This window comes from Temnothorax americanus, unplaced genomic scaffold (assembly GCF_048541705.1).
Source record: "Temnothorax americanus isolate GAGA-0224 unplaced genomic scaffold, ASM4854170v1 Scaffold20, whole genome shotgun sequence".
Classification (NCBI taxonomy): Eukaryota; Metazoa; Arthropoda; class Insecta; order Hymenoptera; family Formicidae; genus Temnothorax; species Temnothorax americanus.
The window spans coordinates 3,868,849-3,884,958 of NW_027509339.1; the positions used below are offsets into that span (position 1 = coordinate 3,868,849).

At 37.9% G+C, this 16,110-nt stretch overlaps 2 protein-coding genes and 1 long non-coding RNA gene across 6 annotated transcripts in view; 1 reads left to right on the forward strand and 2 right to left on the reverse strand.

Moving 5' to 3' along the window:
- LOC143897487 (uncharacterized) overlaps positions 1-16,110 on the reverse strand; it is a 173,996-nt gene that overhangs the window by 31,763 nt on the left and 126,123 nt on the right. The window lies entirely within an intron of this gene.
- On the forward strand, positions 229-6,669 carry LOC143897484 (uncharacterized). Its single transcript, XM_077406181.1, has 10 exons — positions 229-509; positions 750-815; positions 890-1,040; positions 1,169-1,402; positions 1,508-1,654; positions 1,849-1,960; positions 2,038-2,196; positions 2,272-2,465; positions 2,690-2,759; positions 2,837-6,669. Exons 1-10 carry the CDS (start codon positions 403-405, stop codon positions 2,938-2,940), a joined length of 1,344 nt encoding a protein of 447 aa, XP_077262307.1. The 5' UTR covers positions 229-402; the 3' UTR covers positions 2,941-6,669.
- The window catches only part of LOC143897492 (uncharacterized), a 91,342-nt gene continuing 86,566 nt past the window's right edge, over positions 11,335-16,110 (reverse strand). For both annotated transcript variants that reach the window (XR_013256934.1, XR_013256933.1), the window contains exon 3: positions 11,335-15,427. This is a non-coding gene — a long non-coding RNA (uncharacterized LOC143897492). The remainder of the gene's footprint in view (positions 15,428-16,110) is intronic.

The window sequence follows — 16,110 nt, forward strand, 5'->3', positions numbered from 1 at the left end:
CTTACAATACGCATATATATATGTGATAAAAAAATTTAATAAATTACAACAAGCTAGAACATAGTATTTCATCATTGTAATAAATAAGAGAGAACGGTGTTTTCCCTTTTCTGCGAATGGTTTTGTATGCGATAACTTTTTATAAAACTATTGTTACTGTCAGTCGATCAGTCGAACGATCTATTCGAGATAACCTAGATTCTAGCAGGGTGTTTTCTTATTATGGTAATTCAGTTGCCAGAACTGCTGCAGCGAGAAATCGGAGTGCCGACATGTGTTTTTCTAACAATTGCCTCCTGAAATATTTTGTTTGTTTACCTTGACTTTTTCTCACGATAGAAAAAAAAAACGTTATTTTTAAAGACATTCCCAAAGACGCGTAAAAGCGTTTGATGCATCGACATGCGTGTCCTCCAATTGTCAATCTACATTGTATTTCATCTGTGTGTGCTTTTCTTGAATGTCCATTGCCAGGAGGCTTATACATTCGATGATGTCACGCCTGATACGTGAGTATTTTGACACTTTAGTGCGCATTTTGCCACCAAAAATAAATTCATCATACGTATGCAACACTATTGGTTCCTAAGCTGCGTGCAGTACTTTCTTCCTTATCTTTTCAAGCAAAACGATCCACCAATTGCTTACAATCGCAAGAGCTGTCCTGGATGCATATCAATATCAATATATTATTAATCGCATTGTTATATTACAAATAATATAAACATATAAATGTATTTTTGTTTTAGATCCACTCCCGAGCTCAGAAATATACACTCGTTCTTCTATATGTCCAGCGAAGAAGATTTGTCTAGGTACATGTTATTCCATATAAGATATAAAATTTTAGACAAGTTGATAGATCATTTTGATTCTTCTTAAATTTCAGTTTGGCTGCGGAGACAAGGAAGAACGAACAATCGCTTAGCAATGCAATGGCACAGCCATGCAGCTGTCGAGAACTGGATGAACGAAATACTCAGGAAGCAATCTTCTATAAACGTTTGGTCGCTATATTATTATCAAATCTGGCGATACAGGCAAGTAGTTGTCACGTATAATCGAAGAGTGTAGTCTAAAACCATTTAACACGTAGAAGTTTGTTACTCAAATATACATTCTTATTCGTATATGTATAATAAAACAAATTGACAAATTTTTCTTGCAGAGAATTGATGACGTATTAATTGGAAGGCTTAACATAGAAGCGTCTTCTTCGCAATTCGAGTACCTTCAGAACTTTGTAAACGGCCAAGGTTCTATAAGGGAAGTTGACAGAATTCTCAACAATGCGATAAAGCGATCTGCGTACTCGGCGTGTGATTATATGGCCGAGGCGTCTTATTATTTCAATTTATTTACGAGCAAAGCATCGGAGTATTTGATGCTTATGAATGAACACGTAAGAATAATAGTATTTATGTATAATATTTAAGATTATACCTCCACATTTTGAGTTTATATATTTAGTGATGTGGATCTAAATCAATTTTCTAAACTGTTACAGTGGGACGTAACTATAATCGCTTTCACACTCATAGCTAGTTTTATAATTTTGAGAAGACAAAGATGGTCTCGAGGTTTACTTATCTTTCTCATGATCGATGTTATATTTGTAATCAGTTTCTTCATAACTTGGTGGCGACTTATACAGGTAATTTATATCTTATTTTATCACGGAAAATGTAGACTTTAAAGTATATACATTTGTATATTAATTATGATATATTGAAAATTTATGTAGCATATATTAAAAATAAAGTATATAACGTATATACTTATATTTTGAATAAAATAATGACTATAGATTATAATTTTTTATTTAAAAATTTCTTCTATTTTGTGCAGGAAGCAGAAATTAAATTAATGGCGGCACAAGCGCAATTTGCTGAAATGCCAATTGCCTGCCAGCCGGATAAAATGAGTCTGTGGGACAAGATGTGGGAGAAGATTGCATCCTGTGAGTATCTATAATATATAATGCATTTTTTTAAAAACATTAATATACGTTATTTGTAAGTAAAAATCTGTTCACAGCTACAAACGATTGTGAAAGATACTACGAAACAATCAAGACGAATCCTAGATTGCAAGTGACACCAGCATTTGCATTGACCCATTTTGTCACTACGACTATTTTCCAACCTTTATCGTACTTTGGATTAGTTATGTCTGAATTCATAGATAATGCTACCAGTAAGTAATTTGCTTCAATGTCAATAATATGCAAACATTATTGGATTATTAACTATGTTACGCATTGTTTCACAGGTAGATTAAACTTTATGTACAAGTTTCCTGTCGTAATCGCTCTTTTCTTAAGTTTCTGTGTATGTATAATATTGATACCGTTTTCCTGGATTGGCGGATCTATTAATTTCGGTTTTGGACCGTTCTTCAAATTTGGAATAAAAGGCAGACAAAACTCCAACGAGAAGAAAGAACGCATTGAACGGATTTACGAGGTATTAAAATTACACTGTTATTATATACTCTTAAAATTAGTTTTTGTTATGTTTGTGAATTAAATCATCGATTAAACTTATTAATTTCTTTTTTCCTTTAAAGATTATTGTGTTCTAATTTAGTTATATTATTCAGAACATTTTTTTTTTCCAAATATAATAATATAAAACTTCTATAATGTTATAAATACATTTAAATGTACATACATTTCTTTTTGTTACAGGAAACTTCACCTAGGATGAGATTAAAAGATTCAGAAAAAATGAAGCAAATTACGTCAGGACAAGATAATGGTAATGCTAAAAAAAAAATAGCAAGATATTTGTAATAGATTCCTATAAATAGTAAAGTAATTATTATTGCATATTAGATCCTGCTGGAGGTGACACTGGTACTGATATACAACTAAGAGAAAGATGCAAGGGTAAAAAATGCAAGTGTGAAAATAAAAGTGGAGATGGAGATGTAGAATGAGAAAAAGAAGAGAAAAATAGAGATTGCTAACAAAATCTTTGCATTGTCATACAATGCTCCTCAATTTTGTTTATATTACTAATGATCAATTTTTTAGATTAGTATAATTATTAATTTTTATACTATTAATAATTAATAATAAGCATATCGATGTTATACATTTAAAATTATAAGCTCATTTTATTTATCTTATAATCCCTGAGTTCCGTAAAGCGCTATATCTATAGCATACGTAACGTTTACTATAGTCACTATAGAAAATGCGCGCATGTGCGCTTTACGGAACCCAGGGAATATTGAAAGACCACTGGCGGCCACATAAGTCGATCCTAAAGTAACTATATAATATCGTTTTAATATCTCGAGAATATTGAAGATATTTATATTATTGTATCGTAAAGTGTGCTTTTCGTATTTTCACACTAATCTATTTTAATATCTTTTGTTTGTAGAACTTGTACTATATTTCTTAATGCATGCGGATGCGCTGCGCGTTACTGGTGCAAAAGCACTTTATACTTTCATAAATTATTGCTACTTGCTGTGATAAACATTGTACAATCGTAAGATAGTGTTTACAGGATTAGCGCCATATGTGCAGCTATTATTTTGTATAGCTTCAAGTACCTTATTAAACGATACGCTGACTTAACACGACGCTTTATTACACGCGCCCATTGCATATTTAATGCTTGAGTGTTAATAAATCGGAAATGCTGCTTGCGCAAATTGCACGGGTACGAATAAACGGCAGATGCGGCGGAAATGAAAACATTCTGTTGTTCGACCTGGCAGCCCAGCGGGTGCGCTTTATGTCAACTCAGCTTAATGATCGGTGAGCAAGCAAGGGTTTGTCAAATTTGCTAAATGTAACGTCTGCGTTCCTCGCGTAATTTCGCCCATCCTGTGTGTACTCGCGGACGAACGGTCCAGCTGTAATTGGACGAACATGACCTCATCGAAGTACGACGATTTGGAAAGTAAACTGTTACAAAAGTCAGAGAAGTTATACAAATTTTACCCTATTTGAGAATATAAATCGGATATTTTGTTTAATCTTTTTTTTTCAAGTAACATATGCATCAATTTTATTTTTAAATATTTGCATAAAAATGCAGGACATATAACTCAATTCTCGTAATAAAAGCGCGATATACTTTTCATCAACATTACGTTATTCTCGTCTCATTTGTCTTCTTTTGTGCGGGATGTAATTAAATATCGTTAACTATACGTGTATAATGGACATATATACACACACCGTTAAAAGTGTTTTAATATATAAAGTGCACAATGTGCTTTTGAATAGAAGAAAAATTATACTTTTCCGCGATGTTGGAACAATTTATTTTTTTCAGCATCGTACGATGAAATCATCCTCGTTGAATTAAGATAATATTAGACCACAGCAAATTTAACGGTGGATTGAACGACGTTTTATTTCAGGAACTCGTTGGTTACCGTCGAGTATCTGCAAAGAATACCCTAATTAGCGTCGAAGGTCGTGTACACGAGCGGTTTCTTTCGCGCCAGCGAAAAACGCAGTTCGAAAAACTTTGAAAAATAGGGAGAGCGTCATCCTTCGTTTTTTTTTCTCTCCTACGTCAGGCAATTTTTCACGGTATCGACTCTCCTTTTTGCCGAAACAAATATTTTACGTTTCGAATTTGGAGCGTTAAAAGGTTTTGCATTATTGCAAATGTGTGTACCTTTTATAGTTATCAGATTTCAATCCGTTAATGAGTCGCGAGTGAGGTATTGCATTTCCACGGGAAGCGCACATTTACCGAAAGTGGTAATGCATTGCGGGCTTTTCATTACGCAAGATTTATTGCAAAATGTCACGTCACACAACTCTGTTCATTTTCTCTACGTGCATCTATATACTAAACAAAATTTAATATATGCAAGTAAGATAAATTAATATATGCGCACATAAATTTATAGGTATAATATGAGAGCGTAATTAAGGACTGTGCTATATAAGAGCGTTATGTTCTCAGAATTTTTGGTTTTCTGTTTCTTCGTCGAATAAATACATATCATGTATACAGAAGGAATAACATTGTGAAAAAAGCTACTCATGAGCATGAAATAGATTGCAAAATTAACGTAAAGATTATTGTTTCTGTATTTCTTCAAGTACTTAACATATATGGAAAAACAGAATTTTGTTGTGAGATTCTTCTGCTTGGTATTGCAGTGTATTTTTCAGCAAGTCTTCATTTGTGAAATTAATTATATGCGTGTATTTAAAGCTTGAAATCTTGATCAGTACAACTAACATAAATTAGAATTAATTTTCATTACTTAAAGAAAATAGATGTTCATTATCGTTGAACCAATGGCGATTATTCCATTATTAAAAATTTGTTCAAAGCTGTCGATTTTTAATTAATTATGAATATAATGTTATTTCAAACTATAGTTCTACTCTCTTCATTATCTCAACTAATATAATCAAAAACTAAAATTAATTTTTATTATTTAATGAAAGTAAAAATATATTAGAAGAGAAAACACTTTTTTTTTTAATATTCAATACTGCCGAAGCGCTAGCGACTATTTTAGTTTATAAAAATAATATTTAAAACTTTAATAATTTCTAATATAGTTAAAGCGTAATTGATAAGTATTTTAAAGTATGGTTATATTTTTTATTAGTTTAACTAACATAATTAAAACCTGACATTAATTTTCACTATATTCATAAAAAATTCAAATTACATTAGAGAGGCAAAAACCGCTTTAGGTATTCAAGATATCGTTGAAGCATTAACGCTTATTTCATTATTAACGAAGATGTAAAATATTGTCGTTATCACCTTAGCCTTCCGTGATTTTTATTTCGTTCCCAAGTAAATTCAGATATAATATATTATATCATGTTACGAACATCGGTCTCGCGATCTCGCGTATTCGCCGGCGTTGCTTTTCAGCCCCGGTCTCGGTGCAGGTTTATGCATCGTTCGTTCCATCAAATATTTGTTCTCGCGTTGCTGCTGGTACCACGGTGGTATTTGCCTGGAAAGGATGCACCTTTCGGTTCCCGTCGACCTGGCGAGCTCCATTACATGCCCGAAGTAATACCAAAGAGAGGTGGCCGGGCCGGTGTTGTGTGTTGCGTCTAGTTTTGCCGTTTGCGAAGCTGGGCGGCTGCACGAAAGTGCAGCGTGTGTTAAGTAGTCAGTTTAGGGGAGTTTGCGTGTTGTTCGCGCGCAACTGCCAGCTAGCCCTAAGTTCCTCGTAATTTCGCGAGACTCCCACAGCACAAAAATTGCCGGCGACGCGACGAGTTGCCGACCTTCGTAACGTGTAAACGAATTTTTTCCCGGTAAAACGGCAAATTACATACTTTTCTCCTTTCTCGCGGCAATGCAACGAAAATTTTTTATTATTATCGAACGTGATACGTTCGCGTATTGCCCGAGAAAGAAAGTTCTTATTTTATTTTGTATACTTACCCCTTTAACGCCGTGCCATCCTTTAGAATTAAATAAATTTCTAAAAAAAAAGTTACATAAATTATTCATATGTTTTCAAATTGTTATTATTTTTACCACATTTTTCCTATTGTCGATTCATCTGTCGTGAACACGCTTGAAATAGCTCGCTGAAAGAATAAAGAGGATCGCGCGGTCAAAATATTTCGGGGCACGCTATCGTTTCGCGATCGCATCACGGACACGTTCGAAAGGGTTCACGCGGCCGTGAAAGCCGCCAAGGGGGGAGAAAAGAAGAGGGTGAGACCGCACCGTAGGTAGGTGCACGGATGCATTACATGCTCGAAGTGATAGCTAAGGGCGGGCCGGATGATGCTTGGTTCTTTAGTTTTCTCCGCGCACGCAACACCACCGCCGCCGTTGCTCCTTCGCATTATACGTATACGTATACTCGCTCCGAAAGAGAGTTTCCGCCTTTTCTGTTAACCACCGGCGCGGTGTCCTGGCTTATCTGCTGAAATGCACCTTCGCTTCGTGGAGAACGCAAGCGTGGTAGTTCAGCACGGTTCCCGTTACACACCTGACTGGCGTTTACTGTAAAAATTGTGAAAAATTAAATTTGGAATAAAAATAGGATGGTTCTCTCTTCGATTCAACGCCCGGAATGAAATGTCAAATGCAGATATCGCACATAATTGAGCATGTTTTAATGAGCGGCCTAGATACGCGATGAATATTTGATTTATATACGTATAATTATTTGCGCGCGCGGATTAACGTAAGAAAAGCTGGTAAAAGCTGTTTTTATTCCTGAATTAAATTCATCTTCATTTGTGAAGCGAACTATTTCTACTTTATTCCTATAACAAGTAAACAGAATGGACGAGTTCGAAAGCGCGCAAGTAATTTATGTATTTCAGTTTCTTTAAAAATTTAAGGCAAAGCTAGAAAGATAAATGTTCAAAATAAATTATCTTTTTTTCGCGCAATGATATCAGTCGCTCGATAATAGAAAAGCTAATAATTTATTGTACTGTCACACAAAGAAAACAAATTTTATGTAACGGGAATTTTGATACGTTTATTACGTTTATCTATTTAAATAAAAATTATGAAAATTTTTATATATTATATGTAACAATTCAATAAGTAAAATGGCACAGTGGCTAAAGAACAATGTTATGAATTAATAACCACAAAAGGTAATAACTATATTTTTAATCGCTGTATAAATGGAAATTGCTCAACGCAAATGAATGAATGAATGAACAAGAACAGTAGCTGACGCAATGCGACGATCGTGAAAATTTCGCGCGAAACTGTTGCAACTTTCTGCAACGTGCGCCCGATTAGCAAAGCAATTTTAACGTACTTAGTTGATTTCAAAATGCGCTCCTGCACGGTCCCAACTTGCAGTCTCCGCTTTAACAGTTTAACTGCAATTTATTATTGTGATTCCGGCTATCCGACTGGGCGGAGGTACTTCGGCACTCACGGATGCTTCCTTAACTCGATTTGACGCGGCACTCCGCGCGGATGCGGCGCGGCGCCCGTGAATTGCGCTATCAAAATAACGAACCTATCCTGCATCTTCGAGTGCATCAATCGCTCGAATGCATCTGAAGAGCAGCGGGATCCGCCGCACTTTATGCATGCGTGAGCATCAGCCTGGCTCACCTGCCCCCATTGACGATGGGTCCCCCTTTCGAATTTGTGCCCCGTCGCGTCGGTCGTGTGGGTAGACCGTCGAAAACTTTAATTCGGTCGATCGTCGATCTCGTGCCTCGGCGATATAGCTATCGCGATTGCGGTTGGAATATCGATGCCTTGATCCTCAAAGAGATCGAGAAACCCCTAAATGCGTGGAATCGAACGTACGTGACCTTTCGTGCGATCGAGGAGTTTATTTTAAGAGAAGCATAAAATAGCAAAAGTGGTGTTTTATGATTCAAAGGTTTTGTAGATATTTACAGAACAGATAATTAACAAAACATACTTTTTAAGAGGAACTAGGACAATAAGTGAAAAATAAAATCCCATAGTTTAATACAGTTGATATCTGTCAAATTGTCTATTTATAATTTACAATTTTATAAAATTTGAAATATAGCGAGTTAATACTCATTTATTATGTAAAATTAAATTTATAATTTCTGTATGTATTATTGGAACCTCGTTTCAGTTTCCTCTGGCTTTTAAAGATTTAAGTAATTTTGAAGTTCTTATACTATTTAAGTAATTTGAGCGTTCATTTTTTATTAGAAGAAGAACGGACGGAAAAATTAGATCAATTATTTTCTGAGGGTAGAAGACTGCGCGTTAATTTTATAGTATCCTGAAAGGATAATGCTTCCTGCCGTCACCGCAGCAACAAATTTGCGATGCACCACGTACCGTTTTGCGCATGTTAATTTTCTAGGCCGGTATTCATAGTCGGATCTTATTTCAAGACCGTTTTAAGTAATGTCTTAAATTACTTATACGGTCGTTTAATTGGCTGGACGGAGTCTTAAGACTGCTTTTGACCAGACTTAAGATGATCTTAGATATAAGATCCGACTATGAATACCGCCTCTCTTAATCTATACAGATACTTAATGCGATTATTGTTATCGCGGTAACAGATTTTTTTTTTAATTTCATCGTATAAACAAGAGATGGCACTGAGTACAAGCCCATTGTCCACATCGCCTTATACTAACTAAGAGCGCGTTTATACAATGCGTTTGCGATAACAGATTTGCATCTCCCGTTTGAGCGCGATTTTTCGAGCGGGTTTTCTGCTCTCTCGCTGCTTGCGGGATTCGGTAACTCATGAGAGTAACTATTGGCCCGGGAAACATACGGCGGATGTAACGATCGGTTGTCCCTACGGCAAACGTTTCGCTGTTCGCCAGGATTGCCGAATGTAAACTGTCTATTACCGTCTATATTTCGGCAGTGATCGCGAGCGAGCGCGCAAAATCGTTGCCATCGAGCGCGCGTTTATCAGCGTTACGTGCATTCGTACGATCGAGACGAGGGTAACGCACAGTATTCTCGGTGCTCCGGTGCTCCGACCGTATGCGGTCGGAGCACAAACGGTCCGCGAGAGATGTAACGAGATGATTGGCGTCGATAATTAATGACGATCGCTACGGGCACCAGGCGCCACATTCGCAAATCGGCAAGATAGCCGACTTCGCGGATTCAAAAACGACTTCGATATCGATTGATTTTATAGAATATTTACTTCAATATCAACTCATTTGATACGTGTAATCCTTTCGCTGCGAGGGAGAGCTGTTGATAAAATTGTTGATGCCACGTTCACGTAAAAGAAAAAAAAGTTTCGAGATATCGAAAAGTTTCTTGTTTTTTTGTAATATTTTCGTGATTCTCCTTTCGTATAGCGCGGGTAAAAATGAATACTCGCCGTAGGGGAATAAACTTTGAGCACGTCGCGCCAAAAACATTATACAAAAATATTGCGATGCATCGAAAGTTATACACAGAAAATAATAAAAATATAAAAATATAAAAATATATATAAAACTATAAGAATACAAAAACTTTTCTTTTTAGATTCTTTATTTAGATGCTTCAGATAGCCTCGCATGATAGATTCTCAAAGTAATTAATAATCTAAAAATTACACGGAATACTCGGGATTCGAGAGGATTAAGATTCGAAAGTATTAATTACGGTATCGAATGCTCGAGCACGACTTCCAATTTTTTTTTCCGCCACGGGAAGATCTATCTTAAGCTCGATCGATCCATATCCGGGGAGACAAGCTACTTAATTAAGAGAAAGAACTATCGCCACTTGGGCTGCATCCCGCATCCTCTCGGGCGCCGCGCCGCGTCGCGCCGGTAGAAAATAAGCCACGGAACGCATCGAGCAGTCGAGCGCGCCACGCGATAAGACAGAAGGGGACGACGCGCTCGTCGGGGGCCCCTTGGGACCAGTTGAGGTCTTAATTACTGGCCTCTCACAGCGGAATGCCGTGTTATCGCGCGGTTACTTCTGCTCGCTTGCACACACGTCGGGCATTGAATTACACTTTGCTCCTTTCTCGAGCGGCGCAACGCGACGCGACGCGACGCGACGGACGCGACGCGTTTCTTCCTGAGTTTCGAGACCCCGAGCGACGCGCTGTCGCGCGCGATAACGGCGAGACACGCGGGTGAACCGCTTGTCTCGAGGCTTGTCTGTAAGACATGGCTAAATTTCTAACGGATAAGTTGTTGACTAAAAATTTCGTATATCCTTTTACGCTCTAATTACTGTTGTCATTATTCATTGTCGTCATATTATTTTTCGAGATTCCTTTTCCTTTCTGTAAAGATACTGTAGCGTTCATCGCGTAATATTATATTACATCCTCCATTTCTAATTCCGGTTAATCACGAGAAAAAATAATAATATAATAAATAAAATAAATATAACAAATATAATCATTATTTTATATAATATGAAAATATAAAATATAAATAATATCTAACAATAAAAAATATAATTACTTTAACTAAAATTGTATATATGTATATATATATATATATATATATATATAAGCGAGTATTATATTCCAATTTCAATTAAAGTAATTTCAGTCACGTGTTGCATATTTTTCTCAACGAAAAGTTAATTTTATCTCGGCAGGCTGAGATCGGACGTTAGGTTGATAAAGCTGACCTTAACGCCTCGGCTTCACCTTGTTTGTCGCGCAGGTGCGAACGATATATTTTCCGGAATTTGGAGTGCACTAGCACGTTAGTGTCCGGCCGTCAGCTTTTATTGCGCGATTAATTTTGTCCGCGTTTATACGTATGGTCCACGGTCAAGAGGCGCATCACTCTTCGACCCTTGCTGTCCTGTTCCGCGTTGCAACCACCCTTATTATACCGTCCCATCCATGTACCGTGAAAGATCCTGGAACTGGATTTGAAGACTCTATATACATAACATATCAAAAAAATATTAGTTAAAAATTTATAACAGAAGATGAAAAAATTGACCCTTTTATTTTAAAAGAGAAAAGATTGCAATTTCTAGCAATTGAACAAATCCTTTCAGGATTAATGACAATTAACACTTCTAATTTTGCACACAAAAATATATATAATTCTGAAAAATATGATTGAAAATAAAAGTATTTATATCTCCTCAAGTTTCTCTCAAATGCAAGTTGTAGAAAATACAACGACAATGTAAGAACATTTAATCTTACATTTCAAGTTAATTATAAAATAAATTTGTATTACTGTGAAACAAAATATACACATATAAAGATACATTTAAATAAATAGAAAATTCTTATTATAACGTCAAAAAAAATTCCTCTCATTTACCGCCACACAGTCTTTATCTAGGAAAGTGTTAACGCGCTGCTATAATTTTCTCCGGCTTTAGATCACAACGCTATTCTATCTCACCGAAATCTCCAGGATCTCCGTCACCTGCTCACGAAGAGAACGACCCCACATAGCGGCTCGCCAGGTGCGTCGGATATCCTCCAAGAGATGTTTCAAGCGACTGAACGTAGAGCAAGAGAGTCGAGAGCACGATCATTGCTAACGACCAGGCTAACGTATATCAGTCGTAAAAAAAAGGGTCGCGCGCGCGACTTTATTTAAGTCCTCGTTTCCTCCGAAACGAGGGATTTCTCAGTTCCGAGAGTATACCGCCGGCTGGCTGCAATCATCCCGATCCGAGGAGACCAACGTTGGGAATTGTTTTTACGGCTTTGCGATATCATCTGCACCGCGGAGGAAAGGAAGCGGACGCGCGTTTTGTGAGCCCCGGCACGCGTGAAAATGCGCGAGCGGATCTTCCGAGGCACTCGTCGGAGTGATTCTGACTTTGTCGTTATGCTCGATATACTGAATGCGGACGTCTGTATATGTCTGTGTTGCTGAGCTTTATTTTTATAACGAGAAGAGCGCGTTAGATACAGACGAGCGACAAAATCCGGTTCGAGCACGGAATGCGAATGATACGAGAATACTGATTACGATGTTGCTGCAGCTCAGAGTTATCGCCGCAAGTCTTCTGAGATATTTTATTAATTTCTCACGTTATCTAGAAGCTTCAAATGATAATCAATTTTCTTATTATGCCGTGCAGGATGTTAAAATAACTTAGTAAAAGAGAAAGAATTGTTAAATAAATATTTTTTCAAATTAAATATACGTACAACAAAAAAAGAATAAACTCATTTTAGATAGCAAAGTAGAACTGTATTAATTATAATGAAATGAATTATTAATTGAGATGAAGTATAAAATGCATGAAATAATTTATGAATTAATTGAGAAGAGTAAGTATTCCTTAAGCTTCTAAAGATTTCTACGATCTATTGGGAAATAAAGAATCGTATAACTACCTTACTACTCCGCAGTCTCGATATCTCGATTCAGCAGATTTATGTCACTTTTATCCAGCTGGATGTCCTCTATTTCCTCCCGATGATATCGCTTCTCTCTTAAGTGTATTTCCCGTCGTATTTCCTTTCCGAATTATATCCGACCGGTTAACTTAATATTAAGTTAAGCTGCTCTCCTATTTCATTTATGGAAACGGTTCTACGTTCGTTTGCCAAATCCGCATAAAGCACCCTCGAAAATATCGACGCTAATAATATTACAAAATGATATTGCAATGCAAATCGACATTTGAGATTCGCGATAACGAATATTTTGAATCTGATATTTTACGTGATACGTGCCATGGAAAAAAGCTACCGAATTATGGGCATATATATATATATATATATATGTATATTAATATTTTGAATTTATTCATCAATCGCGTAAACAGTTTATAAATATTTCTACAATAATTGGTACATAACATATTAGCAATTTAAAAAATAAATGCTTCACCAAATTTTACGCCCGGCTTCTTCCCCATATATTGTTTCTGTCCGCCGTGAATGAAAAATAAAGTGGACGTTATCTCACGATCTGTTAAGATGACTTATTATATCCTTCGCTTTATCAGGATCATCCTGAGCCTCGATGGTAGTTATGTTACCGAAATTTAACCACGGTGCCGTTGACGATTAAGCATCTGTACTCGAGCTCCGCTCCGGCTCGTATAGCGTAATAACACGTACCGACATAACCGATCATTAATCCGCGGCGAAGTATGCGTGCGCTCGCGGAAACGATCGTAGAAGCTGCTGGCGTTCCGATGGCGCATGATTAATAGAAGCCCCCGCGAGAAATTGGCTCTTAATGACTCGACAACGAAAAGACCGCCGGCGCTGTGCCGCGCGCCGACGGCCATTAAACGCGTTTTTAGTCACGTCGCGTCGGCTTGATTTCTACTTGAGCTAATGGGCTTTTCATCGGTTTTGGGTAATTCGAGGGGATAAAGAGCGAGATGGAAAAAAAAAGAGATAGGTCCCCGTTTCTCTCTGTCATTGTATATTCCGAGGACGGTGAACACGCGTCCACCTGATTCGGATGTATGTATTCAGCTATATGTATACCGGCGGAATGACAAGCAATAAAGAAGCAGTAAGTAGGTACTCACAGAAAAAAATAAATTAAACAGCTGCAATTTAATGATTCTGCTTTTATATCGACGACAAGCACGATTTTACTTTGTAGCTGAAAATATTAACACTTTCGCAGCCGCGTGCAAATTTGTTTTATTTTCGAATCAAAATTTTTTGTAATCTTCGTTCAAATCATTTGGTGAAATCGAAATCAATTTATTGTTGGACACAGAAAAAAAAGAAGTGTCAAATCAAGACTTATATACTCGCGGTATAAACGCAATCCGTCATCTTAGAAATGAGATTATATTACGTTAAACGAAGCAAACTTTTTTGAATGAAGTTATTTATAAATTATATTGTTCTACCAAGAAAAAAAAAGTTGAAATAAAACGTTGAAATTCTTATAAAAAGATTATAAATTGTTGCATATAAGTTTTTATTTGACACTTCTTTTTTTTCTGTACAATTGCAGTAATCGTAAATATAAATCATAAAATCATCTGCCTTCCTATAATTATTAAAACGACGTAAAATTACGTCAGCGGCTGCGAATGGGTTAAGGTAACATATCTTTCTTTACCATCTTTATGTAGGAATATGAATTAAATGTTTAAAGAAACGCATTTAGAGGAAACGCTTATGATCATTTTTTCTAGGCATCGTTTGTATTCCTTATGAGAAAGAACGTTCGATTTCGTGCACAACTCCTTCTTTTTCCATCCTGTCTTCTTTTCTAACGTCTCCTATTTTATCTGCAACTTTCCTCAGAAATATAAAAAGTCAAGAACAAAATTTTCATCCTCGTTTTATCTCCAGCGGATCTACGGTTGGAAGATCTTCCACGTTTTCGCGCGCGAACGATAGAAGATAGAAATAACATTAATCGACTGCTGAAACCTGGAGCAATATTCCCGACGAGCCTTCACTTCAGCCCCGCCGAAGTCTCGGCGCGGATTACCGGGTCGGGATGCTAATATCGAGCGCCGGATCGCGGATTCGGTGGAAAGCGGCGCGGATGATATAGTGCGCGATGCGACGCGGCGGCGTTTCCCATCGCCGGGGCTATGTGCCCCGGGGCGGCGGACCCGTGTCGTCGTGTCATCGATAATTGATGTATGCGCGAACTAACGGCCGTAATTACGGCGTCTCGCCGCGCGCCGCGCGGAATCTCGCGCTTCGTCTCCTCGGCCTGGCAGGGCCGGCGCGGCCGGCGCGGCTGTCGAAGCCGATGCACGCGCGACGCATGCGATGCGTGCGCCGAAACGCCACGCATCGGCGTTTCAGCCGCGCGCTTTCGTCGTTTTACCAGGAGGCCGGAGGGAAAAAAAAAACCTAGACCCCATCTATCTGCGTCCATTAAAAATGGATCGGTCACATCGGATCACGGGATTAACATTGTCGAAATAACGTGGGTTCTGAAACGATTGGTTCCCGTTACACTACGTCTGTTTTGCATGAAAGATTTTTCGACGTCTATATTCCTTTATATCATCGAGTCGCCAGATCTCAACGCCAGATCCAGATCTTTCGGACACCACTTGCCTCTCGAGTCTTCCTGTGAGTAAAAACTGCATGATGTTATTCGACGAAGGAAATATATCGACGTTATAAGTTTGCTAATCGCAACAAATTGCGTTAGATAAAATATATCGTTAAGTCAATGTATTTTACATGTACAAAAGGTAGTGGGATTCTGCCTTGAAACTTGGCATCAGGCCCTGTGATTTTCCAGGCCGACTCTGCCTCGGCATCGAGATTTCCCGAAGAAACTAATGACTCTCATCGGCCGTGACGGTTTGACCGCGCGGTAATTAATCGCGAGGGGGCCCGAGGGCCCGAGGATTGACTCTCTCTCGCGGTCCCTTCACCACCCCCCTATTCCCCTCTCGCTCCATTCTTCTACTTTATTCTCGCCGAGAATTATGCAAGCCGACCGTTTATTAGCATGCTAACGACCGCGCATTAAAATACTTTATTTGCGGGACAGTGATTGAGTATTTTCGTACGGCGTTGGATAGAAAAGAGGTCCGGAAGGGGAAAGGGGTAAAAAAAACCTGGGGAAATTGCGGCGAGACCTTTTTTCGAGCTTTTTGAATTATGTAAGTGCCTCGGACTAATTACTCCGCCGTCCGCGCTTCGGCTCGTTCGTTGTTTCGCATTCGACGCTCGAACGAGGTATAGACGCGGTTGATTTGTATTTTTTCTATCCTCTCTTCGCTTTTTTTTATTTGCTGGGGC